This window comes from Manacus candei, unplaced genomic scaffold (assembly GCF_025592945.1).
Source record: "Manacus candei isolate 608988 ecotype Guabito, Panama unplaced genomic scaffold, ASM2559294v1 h1tg000060l, whole genome shotgun sequence".
Classification (NCBI taxonomy): Eukaryota; Metazoa; Chordata; class Aves; order Passeriformes; family Pipridae; genus Manacus; species Manacus candei.
In genome coordinates, this window is record NW_026138108.1 from 10,392,764 (window position 1) to 10,416,647 (window position 23,884).

Below are 23,884 nucleotides of genomic sequence, written 5' to 3' on the forward strand. Positions count from 1 at the left end.
TCAGACTTCAACTCTGCAGCACATGGGCATGCAGTGCACTGCTTATCTAGTAACCTACACCTGAAGTACACAAAACTTGTATTAGAGCAACCAACACCACTAACCAGTGGGCTGTAACAGCAGTTTAACGATTAACTAACAAACTTGGAGGGACACAGCCTACTGCTGAAACATGTGTAATTTCACTGCATCTTACTACAGAGTAAAGCTGCAATTCTAAACCAGAATTATTTTGAATTTATTCCTAATAAACGAACCTTGTAACTGTACTTACATCTCCCAATCCTGTATTTAACAGCAGAACCTCGGTGAATATAGCAGACATACACCTGAGACCCACCTTTATCTCCCTGAAACCACATATGAAGGGAGGAGCAAACTCTGCAATGCCAGTAGTTCCAGCATTGACAGCATTACTCTACAGATTGGAAATACTGTCATAAATTTCAGATCACTCTGTCATGCCTGGGAGGAGCACCATAGCATTCAGCACTTTTTTTGAAGCCCCAGGCTGTCAGTGATTCCCACTGTCACGCAGGAGTTGCACCTAAAGCCAGCTCTGAACCTTGAACCATTAAAGTGCAGTTGGGGCTCTCCTGTCTCTACTGAGCCAGACTTCACAGAAATATCCTGCTCTCCTGTTCACTGCAACATACCCATTTCTGAAAGCGCAGTGTCATGGAATTTGTGGTAGCAATTCCTGTCAAATACACTTGGCTTATGGAAGCACACTACCTTGATTTACTGAGCTGGTACAGCAAGTTACTGAGGCACCTGAAGAACTCCCTGAGAGACCCAAGCTTACAGTGTGCAGGAGGCCAGGGCTTGGGAAGCCCTTCACAGCAAACCAGGACCTGCTCTCCAAGGCACAACTCTCCCAGTCACAGAAAAGCTCCACTTTTGTCTCCAGTGGTGAAGAAGGGTTTATAGACTAAAGCACTTCCATCACCTGCAAACCCAGGAGACAGTATTGTTTTGCCATTACAAATACATCACCTTGCAACAGGTGAAGTCTTGAGTAGCAGCGAGGACAAAAAAAAATTCACTAGGGACAAGGTTCTAAGAAGTAAGGTATTTTGAGTATTTAATAGATGACATTTCAAGCCTGTACAATGCAACATCATTGAACTCCTTTGTAGGGATTTTTTGCCAATTTGATTTGAGAAACAGGCAGCTAACAGACAATGCCACTCGATTTGAAAACATGCATGTGGCCTGGGGAAGCTCAAAGCATTACCAAGGTAAAAAGCACATACTCACTGATAAAGCATACACTGGACCACAAGGCAAACCCCTACCACTTATTCAGCAGAATTACATCATTCTTCTCCTGTCATAACACATCTGTAGTGTTTAATCTTGTCCGTGACCTTATTTGGAATTCATCTGCATGTTCAGACAATGAGTGTAAAAATAATTTCAAGATGCTCCCATCTAAAGCAACTCCCACTGCTATTTCCTTTCTTAAGTGAACTAATCATCAGTCCAAAGCTTTTCTGCTGGGAGACATTCAGAAACAAGTCAAGTATCACAATGTTTATTGATAGATACAAGTATATAAAATCAGGGCATGAACATGTCTTGATAAATTAAGTAGACTTAATTTCAGTACTATAAGAGGGACCAATTCAAATTTCTCACCATGTCATGTTTCACACCCACAAAAACCTCTTCCAAAGGGCATTAAACCATCTCTTCAGCCGATCAGTTTTTGTGCAAGTAAACTGTTCCTTTTAAAAAAAAAGACTTGTGCACTTGCCCAGGCTCAAGGATATTAAAACCTAGCACATAAAGCCCATTACTAGAGGTAGAAATACAGGCAATATACTATTACGGCAACAACCAACCATCGATTACAGTTAAGGATTCTCTGTAACAACCAAATGGATAATCAAATATTGCAACAACTCAAGTATTACACTGAGCAAAGTGCATTTCTACAGTATTCAGTGTTGCTATTCAGTTTTCTAACTTAAAAACAGCCTATGATAACTGGCAGCAAAGAAGACCCTTGCAACAGACTGCTTCTGCTCGAGAACTTATGATGTAATTATTGCATGCTGCTAATACACTGTTATCTAAACATTAAAGATACTCTAAAATATTTTTATTGTAGACTATTAAGACATACTACAAAAACCTTTTGCAGAGGATATCCTACTGACATACTTCTGCTTTAAATATTGTGAAACATTACAGCGGAATGAATTTTCGCAGTGGTTAGGTCAAATGCAGTTACATCATAGCAACAGTATGTTTGCACAATTTAAGGCTTTGGCTGGTTCTTTAGTCAGCTTCTTCTTCAGATTCTTCTTCTTCAGCAGTTTCCAGCCAGGTTAACCACTGGTTTACCTGCAGTTACACAAAACTGGTTTAAGGGAGCAGGAATTATTTCCCCACTAGGTACTTCTGCAGAACACTGCTTCCCCCCCTCAACTGGTTTTTAAAATCTTTCAGCCACACTTGCACTACTCATAGGCCTCTAGTAAATCAGAAAGGTTTTTTGTTCATCTCGCTTAACTCCTCCCTAGCGAATACTCCATCAAGCTGCTCAACATTTTAGACACTCTGGAAGTGTTCTCAAGCCCTCCAGTGCAGCAGAGATCCGAATCCAAATCTCTACTCTGATATTAGCAAATTTACCTGGAATAAAGCTTTGCCTTTCCCTGGAAACTCTTGAGTAATATCTTCTTTCCATGCCAAGAAGGCTTCTTCTTCAATGATCTCCATGTCATAGAAATGAACAAAGAAGCGCAGTAACATGCCTATGGAAGTAAATTAAACCTTTGTTAGCTTTCATCACCTTCTGACCAGATGCAGTGACAAGCCTGAAAGCTTGTCTGAAAGCTACACACAGATAGATTCAAGTTCAGTTCTGGCAAGATCTTGATGCACCCACCTTTTGGAAAATTATTGTTGTAGCAGTGCACCTGGAGTGCATATAAAGCACTCACTTGCAGATCAACATGGTCATGGAGGAACTTCTGCATTACTGGCTTGAAGGAAAGAAGCAGCTGTTTTTCCTGCTCTAGCTGCTCTTTAGATGGAGCAGATGAAGAATCCGATTCGTCACTGGGTGGGTTTACTTCACTAGAAATATACTGCAAGAAACTGGACAAAGAAAAGCGAAGCTCAGTTCCACAGACTGAGAAATCTAGCACCTTAGATTACAAGTTCAGCTGGCCATTACTACAAACTGCCTCCTGCTTACACCAGTAGTCAGGTGCACGCACAGGGATTTGTGTTGCAGCTGACAGCACACCACAAAAATCCTTGTTTTGCCTCTATTATGGCTCTACAAACACACAGGTCTGGACTTCTTCCCAAAGAAAACACCTCCCACTGATGTAGGCTCAGAGACTTGCTCTTCTCCTCAAACACAATGGGATTTTAAAAGAGGAGGTTCACTTAGAACCATCTGTCTCCCTGTGTACTGCACACAGTGCTACATGTCAGGCTTTACAGTTACTGACCTGTCAGCAGCTTTACCGAACAGGTGTCTAAACTACAGCGAAACATCATCTCACCTGGTCATCAATATATTCACAAATCCCTTATCTACATGAAGTTTGGGTGAAATGTTATCTTTAATCCACTTGTAGATGGCTTGAGGGGATGGATCTGATTTTATTTGCTTTAGCAGTTCCTTCTCCAGTTTCAGAAGCGGGAACAAGAAGCTAAGCCCCTTCCCTTCCAAGATCTCCAGCATGCGGTCCTTGTTCTGGTCGATTTCTGACAAGTAAAACACACAGGTTAAGTGCTTGTGTTGACCAAGAGCTGCACACAATGGGTCATGGCTCCAGACATCTCTTAGCAAACACCACTCCCAACAATGAGGACAGGTGACTCCACTGAGATAACCTTGTATTTTATTTTACTCTGGCATAAACTAGAGGGAAAATATCTCGCATGCACTAGGATGGGGTGTCAGAAGAGCTACGTGGCAACTCTTACCTGGTAACATTTTCTGCATATTCACTTTGCTTTGTTGGAACAATTCTGTTAGCCATTCACGGTCTTGTAACTTAGCTAACTGCTGAAGACAGAGCAGGAAGAGAGGGAAATGGGTGCCACTTTCCAGTGGTTGAGCCAGTTCGGAAATGCTCACCAGGTCTGAAATAATGGCACGGGCTGCAAACTGTGCTAAGTAGGATTTCACCAATGGGATGTCCACCTCCAGTTTGGGGCACTGGTCCAATACATTCAGGAATGCCTACAAAAGAGTACACACACAAGCTGAAATTCTGAAGTAACTTTGTACCTGTGGACAGTAATTAATACCTGTACTACATAGGAGCCTCAAGTTTCTTTTCTGCGTTCAACCACTTGCAAAGAGGTTCCCAGTTTCTGGTTCCCCAAATATTTCTTCCTTTTGTCACTTCATTTGCCCCTCACAGGTTGAAACGTTATTTTACCTCCCCAGATCAGTGTGACTTAAAAAAAAAAATTTGCACACTGACTTTACACACATCACCCACCACAAAGGACTGCAAGACTGTAAGACCACAGTACCTGCATGAAGTTGTCACTGGTGGCTATTCCCTCCTGCTTGAGCAAGCTGATCAAGGTGCTTGCTTTCTCTTTGTCTTCATCTGATCTATCTAGGGATTGAATGATTACTTTGCTCAACATCTCAGGAATGAAGTGTTTTGGAGCTCTCATTTCTCTCACAGTATTGACAGCATCATTAGCATTTCCATTGTTCAGATACTCAGTCACCACAGCCTCCTGCAAAGGAAAAAGGCAGAACTGAGCATTCTTTGTGAAGAGCACATACAAGGCTTCAAGAATCACTATTACACACCAACTTACAGTTTGTTTAAGGAGCTCTTCTTTAGAAGGAGGTGGTTTCTTGGTGGTCTTTGCAGGCTTCTCTTGTATAAGTGGTGGATTTGTTTTAAGACCAAGTTGAGGCGGCTGAAAAAAAGATACCACAATTTGGTTCTTTGCACCACATCTACCCATGCTTAATATCAAGCTGAACAACATCTGTCTAACACATACAAAGGCAGATGGGAGTCAAATCACTTTGTTTTCATACATTCTCTCTGTATGTCCTGCTCTTTGCAATCAAAAGCTTCTCCCTTCCCACATTAGAAATTAAGTTTTGCAAGCACGAAGAGGTAAGTACAGCCAACAACATACACTGATTTATACGTTTACCTGTCCCAAAGGTGGTGTCTGAGTGCGTGGTGGTTGAGCACTGGGAGGAATCATAGTTATCTGGGGCTGAAGCTTTGGCACTTGGTTTTTATTCATTAGAAAAGACTGAGCAGGTCTCAGGCTAATCTGTAAACAGATAAGTCAGAAAAAACTCAAACTGTTTCAAGTATTCTGACCAACAAAACACAGCCATGGACTCACACCAAGTGATCTCACTGAAGCATGACTTCATTTCTACAGTGTTAATACTTGAATACAGATTAAGCCACATGTGTCCTGAAATTCCCCCAAAAGCAAGTTACTGGTACTTAGTTTTACTGGTATCAAGAACTGGAAATGCTCCTTTTAGATGCAGTATGTTAGAGACCCAAGAAGATAATCAGCATGTTTGCTGATGTATTTTACAGCCAAGATAATAGTCCGCCAATTGCTCAGAAGTCGGGATACAAGTCTGGTTAACACTCAAAATCACAATGCAGTTTTACTTTGCATTTGAAATTTTGCCTATTAACCAGTTCTAAACAAAACAAAAAAATATATTTAGCCTGGTCCAGCACTTCAGGGTTTGTGAAGTTCAGGATTTTCTGAACTTTTAATTAAATGTATTGTTATGACTATGATGCATGGGAACTGATGTCAGAGTAGTGTTCTTGGAAGTGTGGGGGAAGGAAGGAACACCCCAAAAAATTGCCCTCATATCTCAGTCTTGCTCATAGGACGCTGGATACCCTAAAGAAAGTGAGGGGGGTAAGGTGAAAGAGGAAGGGACAAAGGAGGAGGAGGAGGAGAAGAAGAAAGAGTTCCAGCATTAGTCCTCATAATAACGCGTCTTGCTATAATCATTGGGCAATATTTAGAATAGGCTTTAAGTAATGTAGGCATGTCATGTACCTCATCTGCATTAAGCTGTCCTTTCTTAGAAAACCGAGGTGGCATATCCTTCGACTGTCCTTGTTGCTGGGATAAGAGTCCCTGATTCTGGGTATGGTAGAGCTGGCTTTGCCCCTATTTCAGAAAGGGAGATATAGAGAAAGAAGTGCAGATGATGGAGTGGCGTACATCATATGGTAAGTAGTACCAGAGGGACCAGAGAACAAAGATTCTATTTGTCAGGAAGGGAGAAAGAAGGAGCAGGGGTGGTGGGAGAGTAGCAACTATCCCTAAAAACAGGGCTATCTTTTAAATAAAACACACCATTCTGACCCACCAAAGCCACATGCACCTTTTCTTGCAGTTAAAAAAAAAAAACACCCAACAAAAAAGTGTATTCCTTTCATCTTCTGCACAATTTAAAAAGTCGTTTAGAATTTTTGTATCAGCTGAGCATCAGTTCTTATGAGAATCAAATCTGAGTAAGTCTTTTAACATTAGCAGACTATAATCCATAACATACGCATCTGAGGAAGAGCTCCTAAACAAGCTGAAGTCACTGTGTGAATATCTTCCTTACCTGACTTTTCAGAAAAGATTTGCCTAGGTCTCCAAACTGGGATTGAGCAGAAGGCATGAGGTGACCCCCATGGCCATTGAAAAGTTGGTTTGTACGATGGCGTCCCATGGTGGGTGAAAATCTATCCTGAATAACCCCTGGACCAGTACCAATTCCGCTACCTGGACGAGACCAAGCACAGCTTTAGTTCTTGTTCAGTACAGCACAGCCACAGCCACCCCCACCACGTCTGCAGTTCCAGCCTACCTGGCATTTGTCCAAACATATCAGCAAGCCCTCCGAGTGGGTCCCTGTCAAGTTTCATCCTGGGTGGCATAAAGGGTCCCTCCAGAAAGAAGTCGCTTCTCATCCCTTGAGACATCGGAGCAGGAATAAAAACTCCCAGATCCTTTAAAACAGGAATTGTAAATTTTTATTAGTATGGACTCACAGCCCCTCAAAAAGTAAAGTTTTTAGCCCTCAACTACAGAAATACATCTGATTTTAACCCTTAAGCCGACTGTCACACTCTATGAGAACTACTCACAAGTGCAGTGTAGGTTTTGGGACACAGAGCAAAGCCAAGAACAAGACCTCACATGCAACACTTACTTTTACTGCATCTTGACGGATTTGATTGATAGTCTTTGGTCCATTGTCAAGAAAAGCTTTGCGAGGAACCCAGTTGTGTTCTCTCAACTCCACAGTATCCTTGGAACATAAAAGATTATAAGGAAATGATTCAAGACAACTTCACAAGAAAAAAGCAGCAGTACAACCCATTTTATCATCATACCTGCAGCAGGAAACGAATCCTTGCTGGCAATTCCTTACTTGACATCAAGGAGCGCATTCGGGCAAAGTACTGATCCATTAAGGACTGGGGGAACAAAATCACAAGTTGGAGTAATTCTGTCAGTGTCTTGAGTATTTTCATTCAAGACACCCAAGATCAAATAATAGAAAAGGCTGCCCTTTCCTGCCATCTCTATCTTCTTGATGGCAGTCCAGTTTAAAGCAAGCTAATGCATCAGGACATCTGAGTCAGAGATAAATAACACAGCCCAAGTTCTCATTACTCTGACATCATTTCAAGTTTACATTCAGAACTCATCTGTCAAATCAGCTGTGTTCAGAACAGTTCATGACATCATTTCAAGCAGTGTTCAGAGAAACAACAGTCTTGCATTTCTGACTTCCTGATGGCCCTAACTACATCCTAAGAGGACGTTAAAAACCATTCCAGAGATTAACTCCTTTTGCTATCACCTGATGCAGGAGCCATAGCTGGCACTCCTCTCTGAAAGTCAAACCTCAGTTCTGTACTTATGAATACTGTACACAGAAGGTTCAGCCAATCAAAGTCCTGGCCACACAATTTAATTAGGTGAGTGACTGCAAGGGATAGGCACATACCTTGGCTTTCGCATGATCTAATCTAGGCCCCACTGTCCTCATTATCTGACAGAGGCACTCCAAATCCTCCCCCATATCTTTGAGTTGGACTCTCTTCTTCTTTTCCAAAAGCTGAAAGGGAAATTAGGCATTTGGACATATTAACAATTCATAAGCAACAAACTTATTACACTGGCACATACAAAAACATTTTATCTTGTTCTAAAGGCAAATGGACTTGACAATAAGTTTAAGAACTGCTAATTCAAGTACTTATTACTCCCAAGTGTACGTGCTTTTAAGTACCTGTGGTATTTCTCTCTGGGCCAAACTACATCTTCTCTTGGAGACAATTCCCATGGCTTTGAACAAAGCCAATTTTACCTCTTAACCATGCCAAAAGACTGATCATTTTAAACAGTGGGGGGCAGGTGATTGTCAGGAAATATTTACATGTTATTTTATGCTTCAACATTCCCAAAGCAGCATAACAAGTTTTTTAAAGTCCTATTTTGCTCCTGGCCCTGTCCCAATCTGGATACTCACTGTTTTGATGCACTTATGAAGGATAGATTCATGAATAAGATCAAGCTTGCCAAGTTCTCCAATGAATTTGATGTTCCCCAGCATCTTGATCTTGGCAATGGCTCTCTGTTCCTCCTCCTCGGGGAGGAGGGGACCATCATGCTTATCATAGACTGGAAAACAAAGAAGCCTGTTTAGCATGGCTGTGGGAAAAGAAGACAAATGCTGTATTAAAGTGGTTTTAAAACTTACTATCAACATTTCTGGTTCGGTTTTCAAATTCATCTTGAAGTTTAGATATTAGGAGGCGTCTGAATGTCTAAAAAAAAAAGAGAACAAAGAAAACAATTAAGCTAATCTGTGCAACTGCACATCCTAGCCAAAGTTATCATTCCAGATTGACAGATACACTCACTGTGCTTTGCTTCTGTCCTGGATGACTCTCTGCTGATGGGCCATCAAAGTTGGGTGCATCTTCTGCCAGTCGCAGACATAGTTGAGCGTACAGCGAGCTATACTTGGGCTCTTCAAGGGCTTTGTCTACGATCTGAACAGATGGATTTGCAGTAAGGCAGCACGTAGGAGGATGCAAATGTTATTAGGAAAGCGAGATGGAAGACAGAAGGCATTACTACCACTCTGATCCAGAACTATTTTTTACTAAATCAAACACAGAAATAATGTAGTTTAACATTAGTCTGAAGGGAAAAAGCTCTTCTGTGCTATTCAAGAGCCTCTATAATCCTTGGCCAACAAAACTCATCATCACAACACCTATGTTAGCATTGCCAGTCTGATCTCAGAATAAACAAAGTGACATAACAGCTACATCAGTGTCCCAAAAAGCCACCTGCAGTAGCCTTTCCAAGACCAAAAGGTCTGCTCCTGAGGAAAACAGGAAGGGCAGGGGCAGTGAAGGGGCACAGAAACATGACTGCTAACTAGCATCTTACATTTTTAAAAAGCCTGTCATAGAATCCCCAATCACATCTAGTGGTTCTTGAAACTTCTAAACAAGTTAAAGCATTAAACCTACTTCCTCCTTAGTATACCCTTCTCACACAGAAAGTAGGTGTGAGGTGGTGTTTGATAATCCAAATACACAAACACATTAGACATGCTACTTCTGTATCCCACCAAAACCAACCAGCCTTCTGATTTTTAACATGCAAGAAAACTGTAGTTTAAAGAAATGCAGCCATCTTACCAGCAGTATGACCCCTTTTAGGATGAGCTTAGATTCTACACCCACATTGAGGAGCTCAAGGCATAGCTTGTCAAACTTTTCAGGAGTAAGCTTATTTAGTATGCTAAAGAGGAACAAACAAAAACAAGAATACAGATATTGTAAGCATGCTACAGGTCATTTTAGAGTCACATTTATCTTTACTTTTTAAGCCTATTAAAAATAAAGAAGTGTAATTTTCCTTTCAACTCTGTTTTGGAAGATCTTCAGATAATATACTTTTGAAAATTCCAATCCTCTTAGAAGAATGACTCTAAAGGGTTCAAGTGTTTGCTGCTGCTACATGATCAATTTGTCTTCTCTAAAGGACTCACCACCCCCAAACTCAACCCACGTGTGTTCCTTTCCTCCAGCCCATTTATTAGACACACATTGCTAACGAAAGCAGTAAGGAAAGAAGTAAGTAATCCTGTGAAGAACTTACCCTCTTACTTTCCTGAAGATTGCATCATGTCGTTCTTTGTCGTTTGCGGAGTCGTCATCTCGTCTAGTGCTTCGTGAAGGAATCCATTTCTGAGCGTTTTGCCCTGGGTTTTTCCCCAGGAACTCGCTGCAGAATTTTGAAGAATGGGATTGTTAAGTGACTTAAAAGAACTGGCTTTTTAACCTTTCAGTATTGCCTTACTCAGACCAACTCTGTTGCTTGCTTTGTTTGGAGGACGCACTTGCCCCTGCCAACACAGCAGCATCTGCTGCACAGCAAAGTACTCACTCAACAATAATAAAACCCCACATCCCAAAGGAAACCCTCTAAACTTTTTAAGTAAAAGGCATGAGCAAGCAAGTTTGAGCACCTCCTATTACCCAGGATGCACACTCTTAACAGACACAGACTGCAGAACATTATAAGGTTATCAACTCAGTAGGTGTCCCTCTTGCAACTTTAAAGCATCCTCTGCCTTCAAATCACGCCAAACTAGAGACCAAGATGACATACCTGTTGCTGGCAGTCTTGGGATAGTGCTGAGGTGCACCCCTACCACCTCCTCCGCCTGAAGAAGCACTGTTAAAAAAAACAACGTAATCCTTGGTAAGTTTAAAAACTCAACGCTTTCATTACATCTCAGTTTTGGTATAAACATCATAAGAATCTGAACTCTCAAAGGACAGTTTTCACTGCCAACTGATCATCAAACAAAAGACATTAGTACCTGAAACGAGAAGCACCCCCTTCTGCAATCGCACTCTCCACTTTGGCGGCTTGACAACGAAGAATCTTCAAAAGAATAAAATTAAATTGACGGGGTGGGGAAAAACAAAACCTAGAAAGACAAACCAAGCATTCATATTATAGTTGTTTTACTATCAGCCACAGTGTCTAACTTACAATAAAAGTACAAATTTTTTTTAAGAGCAAGAACCCTTAAACAGTGAGCTTCGCAAAAGGTAAGAAAAGTCTTATTGATGCGATACTTGGGAGTGATCACAGAAAGGCCAATTTCACCATTACAGCCACGTTTTCCAACGGGGGTCAGGGAACAGACATAAGGGAATCACAGACTAAAACAGGAAGAGCCTCAAATTTACCCAGTCCACTCTGAAAAGCACTTGCAGAAAATAACATGTACTTCTTTTTAACACAGCATAACTAATCCTTTATTAACATGGCTTATAAACTGTGATTGATTATAGTAACACAAAGTAACCAAGTTTTGAAGTGATAAGCACCAGATCACAAAACGCACTACTTAACGTAGTAAAAGGGATGTAGTCTGCGTCCAAACTGCCTACTAAGCTCCTAATAACGAAAAAAAGGTACCGCCCACCCTCCGCAACCCCCCGTCAAATTTTAGCTTGAAGAAAGGAAAAAAAAAAATCTCGCTACACCGCTCACGTAGCAGCAAGCTAACCAGGGGGACAGAAACGCCCGGGGGGAAGGGAGGGGGAACGCAAAAAGCCTCTCACAGCTCCGGGCACCCCCCGAGGCCTCCCCGAGGCTCCGCCGCCCGCCCGGCGCGGGCACGAGGAGCGGACACAACATGGCGGCGGCGGCGGCGAACAATGGGCTGAGGGCGCGCAGGGCGCCCCCCGCAGGTACCGCTCGGCACCGCCGCCCCCCGCCCCGCCCCGCCCGGCGGGCGCCGCCCGCTCCCCGCTCTTTGTTCTCCGGGAGGGATCCGCTCCGCCGCCGCCAAACGGAGGCGGCCCCCTCCGGTCCGCCCGCGGGAAGCTGCCGGTATCGCCCTGCACCGCCACCCCCGCAACAGGAAACGTGGGCGAGGCTGCTGCCCGGCTGACGCGGCGCCTCGGCAGCGCCCCGGCAGCGCCCGTTCTTCCCTCCCACGAGGAGCCAAGAGAAAAGAATAAACAATAAAAAAAAACCCCCATATATTAGAAAATCCTCTCGGCACGTTTCCCTGGTAATGCGGATCCCTAAGGATCTGCAGCCCGCTACGTGAACCGAGGCTACTCCCTGCAAGGGGAGCCAGTGGGGCAGCGCGGGTGCCCACAGCGCACAGCCAGACCACCATCCTGCAACTATGCAACTGAGCCGATCCTCGAAAGGGACCGTCCCTACGGACCAGCACCACCCGACCCCATCTCCCTCGCTCTAACCTCTAACACTGCTGCTCAAGCGTCCCCCGCGCGCCCGGTGGGGGCTGCACAGCTCCTGGAGCCCTTCGCTCAGCAGCGGAGGGATCCCCCAAGCCGGCAACAGCACTCCCAAAGCCGGCAGCAGGAGCGTCCCCCGGCTCAGGCCGCCATTTTGTGCGGGAGCCACAGAGAAGCAGCCGGTGAGAAAATGGCGGCCACGCCGGGCAGCCGCCATTTTAGGCTGCAGCTGCAGCATTCCCCGCTCCCTCCCGGTCCCAGACCCGCGTTTCTCTCACCACTTCACGCGTTTCTCACCTTCCCTAAGGCCTTGTCAGCTTCCCCGGGTCCCGGCGGCTACCAAGGGCAGGGGAAAAGGCAAGAGAAGGGGGGGGAGGGGAAGGGAGCCGGGGACCGGGGCTGGGGAGGGGAAGGGGGGAACGCGCGGGACAGGGCGAGTCTCCGAATCACCACAGCAAGAGCAGCACCGGCCCGACGCCTCCCCCCGCCACCTCCATAGAGCGCCGACCGCCGCCGCCGCGTCTCGGACGCTCCTCGGCAGCCCCACTAACTTTATCACCCTTCACGCAACCTACCCCACCTCCCGCCGGGACCCGCCAATCGCCGCCGAGCGCTCCGCCCGCCCTGCCAATCACAGCCGAGGCGGGGGGCGGTGCCACGGCCGGGGTGGGCGGGGGGGAGCGGGGGTTTGGTTGCGCCGCGCCGCCGCCGCAGTGCAGCACCGGTATTCACGAAGGTCGCTACGCCGGGGGCCGGCGGGGCCGGCGGGCAGCTCCGCGGCACCTGCGCAAGTGGCGTAAGCGCTCCATGGCGGCCGCTTGGCCGCTGCTCCACTGCGCTGTTCGTTGCCGAGCTGCAGCCCCTCACACAGCCTCAGCGTTCGGGGCCTGCGGTGCGAGGTGCACCCTCTTCTGTCACGTCCACACAACGGTAGTTTTACTGTTTATGTAGCCTCGTAACGTTTTGGTTTGTTTGGGGTTTAGTTTTTTACTTAATAAATTGATTTTCCCCAGTTTCCCCTCAGACAGACCACATTTCAGATTTTGTTGGAGGTAAAAGAAATGAGCTGATAACAGACTGTAGCCTCGAGCTTGCAATCAGACCCGGAGAAGGAAGGTTACCATGTGAGCTCCAGGAGCCCGTCTGCACGGATCTAGTTTCAGGTTTGCTTTCTGGGGCTGGAAACTATTTCTCCCTCTGCTTGTGCTTTTCAGCTGGGAACTGGCCTGTCCGCGGCTGCAGGCGGCCCTTGGACAACCAGGGCTCCGGAGAGACATTTTTGTGTGTCTCTCATGCTAAGCACACCGCTGGTGGGATATTCCTGCTCCTCTCAGTCAAACAAAACAAAGATGGCCAGGCTTCCAGCTGTAGGTGGAAGTTTTAAGTCATGGAGACTTCCAAGACTTCCAGAGAGTCACCCACGAGAGGTTTCATCCTTTAACAGCCAGGTCTCCCTCCCAGGTGGTCACTGAGGTGGCAGCTCCCCCGAGTTGCCAAAGGATCAAACTTAGTTGCCCTGGGAAGGGCCATACAGAAAAAACAAGGGATAAGTAAAGGTGAGGAGAAACCCCATAAACAGCTACATCTGCTTTGTTCACACACTCGCCTTCCGCTTTCGGTTTGTATGACTCACAGTTCAGATGCCTGGGAGAAAGTGATACATGTAGTAACTCCTGAGCCACACACATGGCAAGTCCAGACAGATGATATTGCAGAGCTTCCAGCTTCCCAAAAACATCCTCATTCCTAATGCTTTCGACACAGTGTGCCACAATGTCACAAGGGTTATGTAAGGCCTAAGGGGGGCTGTCATACAGGAGTTCTTATGTTGCATCTTATCTGGGATGAAGTTTGTTCAAGGTAGATTTCCCCATCTCAGACCCGTAAGCATTAAGGACAGTTTACTTAGCGGATTGTGTTACGGAAAGTCTTGAATAAACCACCTGAAAGTAAGTTCTGAAGCACATACATGTTGAATAAAGGTGAATGTAACTGTGACAGGTATTTTATATACACAGAATTTTTATATAATGGCACTTTCCTGCATGTAACAATAATCATATTGCTGCAAGAGCTTGGACCTCACGTGTAAATCTGCGAGAACAGAACTGTGCAGAACTCCATTGAAATTCGTGGAATCCAGTTTGAAAGAAGGGGAACAGAGGAAACAACAAAGTCAATGAGATTTAAAGCAATTAATGTCACTGAAATGAACATTTTTGGAGTAAAAAGTAATAAAAATACTTGCAGATCTTAAAAATGGAAGGGAAAGCAAGGATTTTGTTTTGCATAGAATGGGAGAATATTCTTGTGCAGTGTTTCCAGCATAAGCATTCCAACACCATTACCCTGTTAAGCAAAAACTAAGGAGAATTTGTGTATATATATATATATATATACACACAGACATACACACACTCATGTAATTTTTTTTTTTTTCTGGAGGCAGGGGGAAGAGGACAGAATGGAAAAGCTGAAAAACATGGTAGGTACATACTGACAGACTAGAGTATTACCTTTTTTGGTTTATTTTAAAGCATACTATAAAATACTTATTCCCATAACAACAGAAAATCTCCCAGCATTTGGTCAGTAAGGGAATAACAGCGAATGATCACTGTTTTCTTAAAGCTGTGATTGGCTTTTTAGGACTGAAACCTGCATTTTTTTAACACCTATGCTACCATAAGTCACATTGACTTTGGCAGGTGGGAGCCGAAGAAGTTTCTGTGCTTGGCTGCTCGTAGCTTCCCTTCATGTGTGCCACACTTTGTCAGCCTCAGGGACCTGCTGCATGAATACAAGTGATGAAGGCAGTGAACTGTAGTGCAGAGGACAAAAAAGATTGTGAAATGCCTTCTAGTTTATACATCTCACCTTCTTCTTAAATTCCTTTACTTGTTGGCGTGGAAGACACCATTATTCATGTCTGCAAATGTAGTAGCCCAATTGTTTATATGATTATTCAGTAACAAATATACATAAATTTTTTTTTTAATCTGTCCTCTTGACTTCACAAAAAAAAAAAGAAAACCAGAAAATCAGCAAATGGAATTTAATAACTATCACTTTTAGTATCACCTTGCATCCATCAGTCACCTGAGTGACTTGTACAAATTCCACCTTCCCTTTGTATTTTCCCCCATGCTCTCTTCCACTTGCCCTGAACACCAGTGATGCTTTAATTCAAATAAGGTGGTTTGCAATTGGCATAGTGGTAGTTCTGGATTCGTTTCTGCAAGTCTGAACTTGCAGAATCTCTGTGTAGTTCCAACTTGAGTGCACTGCCACTGGTTATTTGGAGAAGGGATGTCTGTAAAGTGTCATGAGGGACCCTCTGCGTTGCCAGCTGTGTGGCACAGGAGCAGGAATTGCTTCCACAGATGCAGCATCTGGCTGAGAGGAAGAGGGATACCTCTGGCTGCACATATGGCATAGCTCAGAACCTGGGCAGGCTGCATTGTCTACCGAAACAACCCACAAAATGTGGGACAGAAGTTTTTCCTTACTATTGCCAAGCTGGAATCACTGCAACTTATCCATGGAGTAGGTTACATTGCAGTGATCACAAAGCTGAGCCCTGCTGGGTGGGGATGCCAGACAGTGCTGATGACAGGGTAGCTGTGGCAGTGTGGCACTGTACCATCCTCAGTTCATCCTGCATCTCGTCCTCGTGCTGGTTGTGGATCTGGCTAGGCTGGGTTTTATGCAGAGTGCCCTATTAATGCCGTGTACACATGCATATAATGTGATCCAAAGCATCCATGTAGAGGATAAGTACTGCAGAGTAATTCACTGAAAAGTCACACCCTGGTTTGCTCCACGTTAATTTCTCCAACATAATCACCTCCTGCACCTTCTTACTTTCCAAACAGTTTTTCTGCCTGCCTTTTCAAGCGAGCCTAATTTCTCTCCAAAGCTATCCCGACCCACCCCATGAATGAAGCAGCTGGCACACACATTTAACCAAATGTACTCCTGGTTTTTCCTGTGATAGAAGCCCGTTTCAAGGAGAGCTGTACTGTAGGAAAAAAGGCATGGGGGAAAAAACAAGCAAACAACAAAACCCAAACTAAAAAATACACCTATATTTTTCATTTCAACTTTTTTTTTGGCACTTGTACTGAAGCGGGATATTCTTGATGGCAAACCTGTTCATACTCAACTCAAGTTGCTCTGAATTTCAAGAAAGGCAAGAAGCAGGACCACAGGCCTGTCAGTCTGTCAGAGACTGAGATAGTTGATGATTTATGCATTCTCAGGCTTTTGACACACCTACTGTCCTGAAAACAACAACTGACCTTGGGCTTTTGACAACAACTGAAAAGAGCCGAGCTTGCGGGCCCTTGACTGTTACACTGTACCTCTGATAGCCCATGAAGAGTCAACCTTGCAGGCTCTTGCCTATTGACACCTCTGCTGGGCGATTAGTTACGCTGTCCTGAAAACAACAACTGACCTTGGGTTTTTGACACACCTGCTGGGCGATTAGTTACCTCTGATAGCCCATGAAGAGTCAACCTTGCAGGCTCTTGCCCATTGACACCTCTGCTGGGCGAACAACAACTGAAAAGACAATGTGCCTCTGGAGGACTAAGTCCAAAAAAGGGAGGCAACCCCTCATGCCAGGGAGGCGCCAGAGCATATAAACTTACTGGTGACTTTGGGAATTCGGGAGTTCTTCTCCCCCACCGCCTGCGAATCAAGACCATCAAGCATCGCTGGACCCCGTGGGCGGTGACTATGGACATCTGTCTACTCTCAGCTTTTCTTTCTCTTACTCTCCCTGGCTCTTATCCTGCCTTTCTCTCCCCTATGCATTTTTCTCCTCCCCAGAAAGCTTATGACAGCACCCAAAGGTGTTAGTTTACCTATTGCTTATGACAGCACCCAAAAATGTTAACCTATCTGTTGATACAAAACTGTTGAAATAAATCTTATATATTTTCATACACCGATTATTTAGCGTCGCTTCGCTTTAATCCACCCCAAAGGAATTTTTGATAAAACCTGAGTTACCCCCCCCCCTCTCTTTTTCTGGGGCGGGTCGTAACATTTTTGGCGTCACGGACAGGATACTTTGGATGTGGTGGAGTAATCGGTGTAGTCTAAAACTGGTACCGAGGGCGAGTCAAATGGTGACTGTCCCCTCGCAGTAAAATTATAGTAAGAATTTTTCTCCTCTCGGTGTGACCCGGGCACATCAGACCTGTTGAAAGGTTTCCTGGTGTGGCCTGGACCTGTTGAAAGGTTCTCTGGTACCTGGACCTGTTGAAAGGTTTTCCAGGAGAGAGTCAAACCAGCCCTCAGAGGGTTAAGGGGGAGAAAGACATTAACCTAAGCTGGGTTAATGACTAAGGCGAAGGGGATGATGACACCCCGGGTTGAGTTATATGGGGATTATTCCCTCCTGATAGCTATCCTTGGTTTAGAACTGTTTTTTTTGGGTGCTGTCTTAGGCGTATTCCTTAGAGCAGTGCAAAGGCAAAAATTAGCTATTCAAAAATCTGTAAGTGAAGTGATAGAATCTTTCCAAGAGTCAATGAGAACTTTGCAGGACCAGCTAGGAAAAGAGGCTATTCAAAAATCTACCGGTGAGGTGATAAGGTCTCTTCAAGAGACAATGAAGGCGTTACAGGAGCAATTAGAAAAAGAACGCCTGCAGTTAACTGCTGAACGTCAGACACTGGAGAAAGAGAGAGAGATTAACTCATTGCTTAGGTCAGCCCTTGAAGATGAGGAGGAACAAAATGAAAGGCTTAAAAAGATACTGGAAATGAAAAATTGTGAATTGCGAGACATTCATTCAAAATACCCTAAACCGGCAGATGTTAACAAATCCCTGTACCCCTCTGGGGAATTAGAAGAGTTGAAGCAAAGTTACCCGGAGGAGGGGGTAATACATATGCGTCCCCTCATTAAAACTGAAACCACTGGCCTGGGGGCAGATCGGCAAACTACCACACGAACTACCCCGTACACGGGGGAAGCACTGGCCAGAATTCAGGAGAAATACAGCCGTAAGGCCAGCGAATCAGAGACTGAATATGTGTGGAGGGTGTCCCTTACTGGGGGAGACCGAATTTTATTAAGTGAAGATGAGGCCAGAGGATTTTGGGGCCCAGGGGTTTTCCTGACCACAAATGATAACCGAGCCCCGTGGTCCCTGACCCAGAGAGCTGCCTACTGGGCAGGTGGGTTAGACCCTATAGAAAGGGGAGATCCTTATACGATTAAAACACCCACAATTGGCCACATTGTAAAAAGTGTACAAAAAACCGCATGTCTCCAGTTAATGCATACAAAATTATTAGACCCACAACGAAATTCCCCAATGGAACTCGAGGCAGATCCACAGAGATTTCCAGTTTTAATTCGAGGCCTGCCTGATGCACTAAAAGTTTATGCTAAACAATTACAGGAGCGCATAAAGGCAACCCCCAGACCTAGAGGAAGGGGTGCTCCATCAGGAATAACCTGGTTGGAAATAGCCCAAGAATTAATAGCTACTGGTCAGCAACTGGGGCTCCCTGGTACCAATGGCCAGAGAATACACTGCAGGAGGGCAGGGAAAGTCCAAAAACCCGCCTCGCCAGGTATTTGTCAACAAAATGTGTCATCTAGCGGAAGAAAGAGATACAGTCTGTGGAGAGAAGGTGTTGCAAAAGGAATTCCTCTAGAAGTGATGGATAAATTACCCACTGCTAATTTAGAATACTTGATAAAGCACTGGGATAAGATCAAAGAGCACAAGGCACCCCCTAAGGGCAGCCCCTCTAAGGAGTCCAACACTGTGATCCCCTCAGCCTCTCCAGAAACCGGACTAACCAGTTTGACCAGTTCTGAGTCAAGGAACTGGACTTACTGCCCTCAAGTAAATAAGCCAAAAAATAGCCAGTGGGTTTATGAGAGAAAGCTTACAGAAAACAACCAGGGAGATTTGGTAATCACTTTTCCTCTTGGCCCTTTTAAATCTTTAGTTACATTCATGGTAGACACGGGTGCACAGGTCTCAGCACTCCAAACTGAAGCTGCTACCCAGTGTGGCATTAAGCCAGACAAAAAGGAAATATGGGTAACTGATGCCTTTGGCGAATCCCAACCCCAATACACTGCTCGAGTGAAATGCTGGTTACCTGGAGATGAGACAGCCCCAGAAACTACCATGATTGTGGGGCCACTACCAGCTAACATCCTGGGGTTAGATTTATTAAAGGGTCGAGCCTGGAGAGATGCCAGAGGGAGAGAATGGGTGTTTGGTCTCCCATCCCTCTCTGTCCGTCTGAGTTTATTTGTTTTTTGGAGAAAACATGTTCCAAACTTCTCTATTATTATTGCCCTAGTAACATTATGCCAGATAAGAAAAGGAGTTGGATAAATAGATAGTTCCTTCTTTTTAATAATGGGTCTGTAGTGGGCCAGATTTGTTCTTTTGCAGGAACCTGCCAGCAGATGAGATCAAACTGCATGAAACCAATGGAGCCTCAATTACAGCAAGAGGCAGAAGAGATAACTACCCCCACAACTGCTTCTATTATCAACTTACAAGTACTCCATGAGAAAACGAAATAGCAACAAGACTGAAGACTTATACTGTTCTTAATGTTTTTATCTTAATAACCTTGTAATATGCATGCCTATATGTATTTTTGTCTCAGTAAGTCTGCAATATGTAAAAGTTTGCCACAAACATTGTGTTTGTGCTCCCTCTACTCCCAGAATTACTTGTGTTATCAGCTTATTAATAATTGTTAACTTATCTGGGTTTTGTTTTTTTTTTATGAACAATTCACTGATAAGATTGTGTAAGACGAGCCATTTTATGTACTGCTAGTTTCGTTTTGCCAAGTTTGTTTTATTATTTTGTTGGGGGGCAGGTTAGTTTGGGAGAAGCTTTTGAATGTGAGCAACTTACTGGTAAAATTGTATAAGATGTACTGTTAATTTGATTTTTGTCAAGTTCATTTTGTCCTTTTAAATATCTCTCTCGATTGAGAAACTCAACCAAATATAACCTGGGAGTTAGTACAAGTATTTGTGCATATTTAGAGTTATATGAATATGCATTATATACATTAGCCTTCTGCCTTGAAAGGCATTGAATTTTATATTTGGTTAAATTTAACAAAAACGGAACTAAATTTAGGCCTAAAAGAAAACATAAGAAAGCCTTTTACCAGCTCCCAAGTAACTCAGTGTTTTTTGATGTATAATTTCAAATATTTGTATGTATGTTTGTAACCTCATTAATGTTAAGAAATTTGATTGTAACCATTGAGGTCCTATTACATCCCCTATGACGACCCACAGGGTGGAGAGAGTAACTAATGCAAATTAGCTTACTATGTTATTATAAAATTAGTTTGTTTTTTTTGAAGGGGGGGAGAATTGTAATGCATTAGGGCAATGTCTTCCTTTCCTTCACTCTTCTGTCTCCCTGTCCACTATACGAAAAGCACTGCCCACAAAGAAGATTCACAGAGAACGACAAAAGAAGAAAAACTATTGAATGCATAAATCACGGGGTGGTGTCAGAGACTGAGATAGTTGATGATTTATGCATTCTCAGGCTTTTGACACACCTACTGTCCTGAAAACAACAACTGACCTTGGGCTTTTGACAACAACTGAAAAGAGCCGAGCTTGCGGGCCCTTGACTGTTACACTGTACCTCTGATAGCCCATGAAGAGTCAACCTTGCAGGCTCTTGCCTATTGACACCTCTGCTGGGCGATTAGTTACGCTGTCCTGAAAACAACAACTGACCTTGGGTTTTTGACACACCTGCTGGGCGATTAGTTACCTCTGATAGCCCATGAAGAGTCAACCTTGCAGGCTCTTGCCCATTGACACCTCTGCTGGGCGAACAACAACTGAAAAGACAATGTGCCTCTGGAGGACTAAGTCCAAAAAAGGGAGGCAACCCCTCATGCCAGGGAGGCGCCAGAGCATATAAACTTACTGGTGACTTTGGGAATTCGGGAGTTCTTCTCCCCCACCGCCTGCGAATCAAGACCATCAAGCATCGCTGGACCCCGTGGGCGGTGACTATGGACATCTGTCTACTCTCAGCTTTTCTTTCTCTTACTCTCCCTGGCTCTTATCCTGCCTTTCTCTCCCCTATGCATTTTTCTCCTCCCCAGAAAGCTTATGACAGCACCCAAAGGTGTTAGTTTACCTATTGCTTATGACAGCACCCAAAAATGTTAACCTATCTGTTGATACAAAACTGTTGAAATAAATCTTATATATTTTCATACACCGATTATTTAGCGTCGCTTCGCTTTAATCCACCCCAAAGGAATTTTTGATAAAACCTGAGTTACCCCCCCCCCTCTCTTTTTCTGGGGCGGGTCGTAACACAGTCTCACGTCAGTGCCTGGTAAAATAATGGAAAAGATTTTTCTGGGAGGTATTGAAAAACACCTGGAGGACAATGCAGTCATGGGTCACAGCCTGCACAGCTTCATGAGGGGGAAGTCCTGCTTGTTGTGCCTGGTTTCCTTTTGTGATAAGGTAATCCACCTAAGTGATCTAGGAAACCCAGTTGATATAATCTTTTTGGACTTCAGCAAAGCTTTCAATACTGTCTCAGAGGATCTTTCTGGCCAAAATGTCCAGCCCACAGCTGGATAAACACATCATGTGGTGGGTGAGCAATTGGCTCACGGGTCAAGCACAGAGGGTGAGAGTGAATGGGGTGACATCAGACTGGTGACCTGTCACTAGTGGGGTTCCTCAGGGCTCCATCTTGGGCCCTGTGCTCTTCAACATCTTCATAAAGGACTTGGGCACAGGACTGGAAGGGATACTGAGCAAGTTTGCAGAGGACACTAAACTGGGAGGAGCTGTTGACTCTCACGAAGGCAGGGAGGTCCTGCAGAGAGACCTTGATAAATTAGAGGAGTGGACAATCACCAACCATAGGAAGTTCAAGAATGGAAAGTGCTGGATTCTGCACCTGGGATTGGGCAACCCTGGATGTACAGCCAGAGTGGGGAATGAGATGGAAAGCAGTGCCACGAAAAGGGAGCTGGGGGTCGTGGTCGGTGGCAAGTTGAATGTGAGTCAGCAGTGCCCTGGCAGCCAGAGGGCCAACCCTGTCCTGGGGGGCATCAGGCAAAGCATCACCAGCCAGTCGAGGGAGGGGATTGTCCTGCTCTGCTCTGCACTGGGGAGGCCTCACTTCGAGTCCTGTGTGCAGTTTTGGGCATCACAACATAAAAAAGATATTAAGCTGTTAGAGAGTATCCAAAGGAGGGCAACGAGGATGGTGAGGGGTCTGAAGGGGAAGCCTCGTGATGAGCAGCTGAGGGCACTTGGTCTGTTCAGCTGGAGGAGACTGAGGGGAGACCTCGCTGCAGTTACAACGTCCTCACGAGGAGAAGCGGACGGGCAGGTGCCGATCTCTTCACACTCATGACCAGTGACAGGACTTGAGGAAACAGCATGAAGCTGAGTTATGGGAGATTTAGGTTGGATATAATTCCCCCAGAGGGTGGTTGGGCACTGGAACAGGCTCCCCATAGAAGTGGTCACAACACCCAGCCTGTCTGAGTTCAAGGAGCATTTGGACAACACTCTCAGGCACATGGTGTAACTCTTGGGGTGTCCTGTGCAGGGTCCCTTCCAACTCAGCACATTCTGTGATTCTATGGTTCTACTGTGCAGATTCGCTATTATAAGAATTGTTTGCACTGTCACTTGGAGAAATGCACTGATATATGGGGTATGTGCCTAATTTGTAAACCGTAGCATGGAGAGTATCAAAGCATTGCAGAAGGCTTTGTGGTTGTTCTCTACAGGATTTTAATTTGCAGAATACATATTGGTATTCAACTTCTGAATATATGTAGAGATGACTTTTAGTGAGGCTGATTTAACAATGCTCACTGACACAAGAGCATTCCAACCCTTCTAGACAGTGGTGGACTTTTAACCACCTGAGAAGTCACTTCTCTCTTCCCTTTCTTTGGAAAATCCTTTGCAGTAGTCTTACACTGAGTCTTCTATCTAATAAAACAAATTATTTTGCTTTCACACAGTTGTCTTCTGACATGCTGCACCCTATACCTTAACTCACCGGCTGGATTTTGTGATGTTCAAAACCAGAGATACTGAAAAAAAAACAATTCACCTCCTTATTTCCAGTTTAAGGCCCAGAAGACTTGCTAGATTTCTCAAATGTAACAATTTGTCTGGCAGTTACAGTTGCACAGGAATCTTACAGTGGTTCTTTGTCAGATATCTGGACAGATATTTGGGGTGTGACTTGAGAGTCAGCCAGTGAAAACTGTGTAGAATCCTCAAGTGTTAGAGATACTGATATTTCACCAGGGAATGTTTATACAGGCTGCTAAAGAAAGTGAGGCAGTGCCCATAGCAGCACAGCTTGCTTTGCTTTCAGAGTCCTGTTTAGAACAGGGAATATTTTTAGCCAATATAATTGTACTAATGCATAATCATCATAACTTGCAAAGAGGAAGATTGCATATGTATTCCCAGAATGGTTTTGGAAAACAAACCAACCAAAAAATATACCCAACAGTGACTGTCTTCTCAGCAGGTCTAGT

At 44.5% G+C, this 23,884-nt stretch overlaps 1 protein-coding gene, 1 long non-coding RNA gene and 1 other non-coding gene across 3 annotated transcripts; all 3 read right to left on the reverse strand.

Annotated features, from left to right (window-relative positions):
* Positions 1-1,521: 1,521 nt before the first annotated feature.
* EIF4G2 (eukaryotic translation initiation factor 4 gamma 2) lies at positions 1,522-12,997 on the reverse strand (the record flags this gene model as incomplete). Its single annotated transcript, XM_051803897.1, has 22 exons — positions 1,522-2,352; positions 2,644-2,765; positions 2,900-3,111; positions 3,528-3,732; positions 3,955-4,213; positions 4,513-4,728; positions 4,813-4,917; positions 5,164-5,289; positions 6,055-6,168; positions 6,614-6,774; positions 6,860-7,001; positions 7,205-7,303; positions 7,389-7,472; positions 8,009-8,119; positions 8,534-8,685; positions 8,765-8,831; positions 8,928-9,059; positions 9,720-9,822; positions 10,183-10,308; positions 10,696-10,761; positions 10,910-10,974; positions 12,887-12,997. Coding segments are annotated over 22 exons (2,844 nt in total), but the record flags the coding sequence as incomplete, so codon positions are not given.
* LOC127478545 (small nucleolar RNA SNORD97) lies at positions 5,851-6,013 on the reverse strand. The gene has a single exon (XR_007907269.1). It is a non-coding gene; the product is annotated as a small nucleolar RNA SNORD97 (small nucleolar RNA).
* Positions 12,998-16,538: 3,541 nt separating the features above from the next.
* LOC127478375 (uncharacterized) lies at positions 16,539-21,673 on the reverse strand. The gene is made up of 3 exons (XR_007907201.1): positions 21,165-21,673; positions 20,983-21,032; positions 16,539-16,807 (listed from the first exon to the last, which is right to left on the reverse strand). It is a non-coding gene; the product is annotated as an uncharacterized LOC127478375 (long non-coding RNA).
* Positions 21,674-23,884: the final 2,211 nt, after the last annotated feature.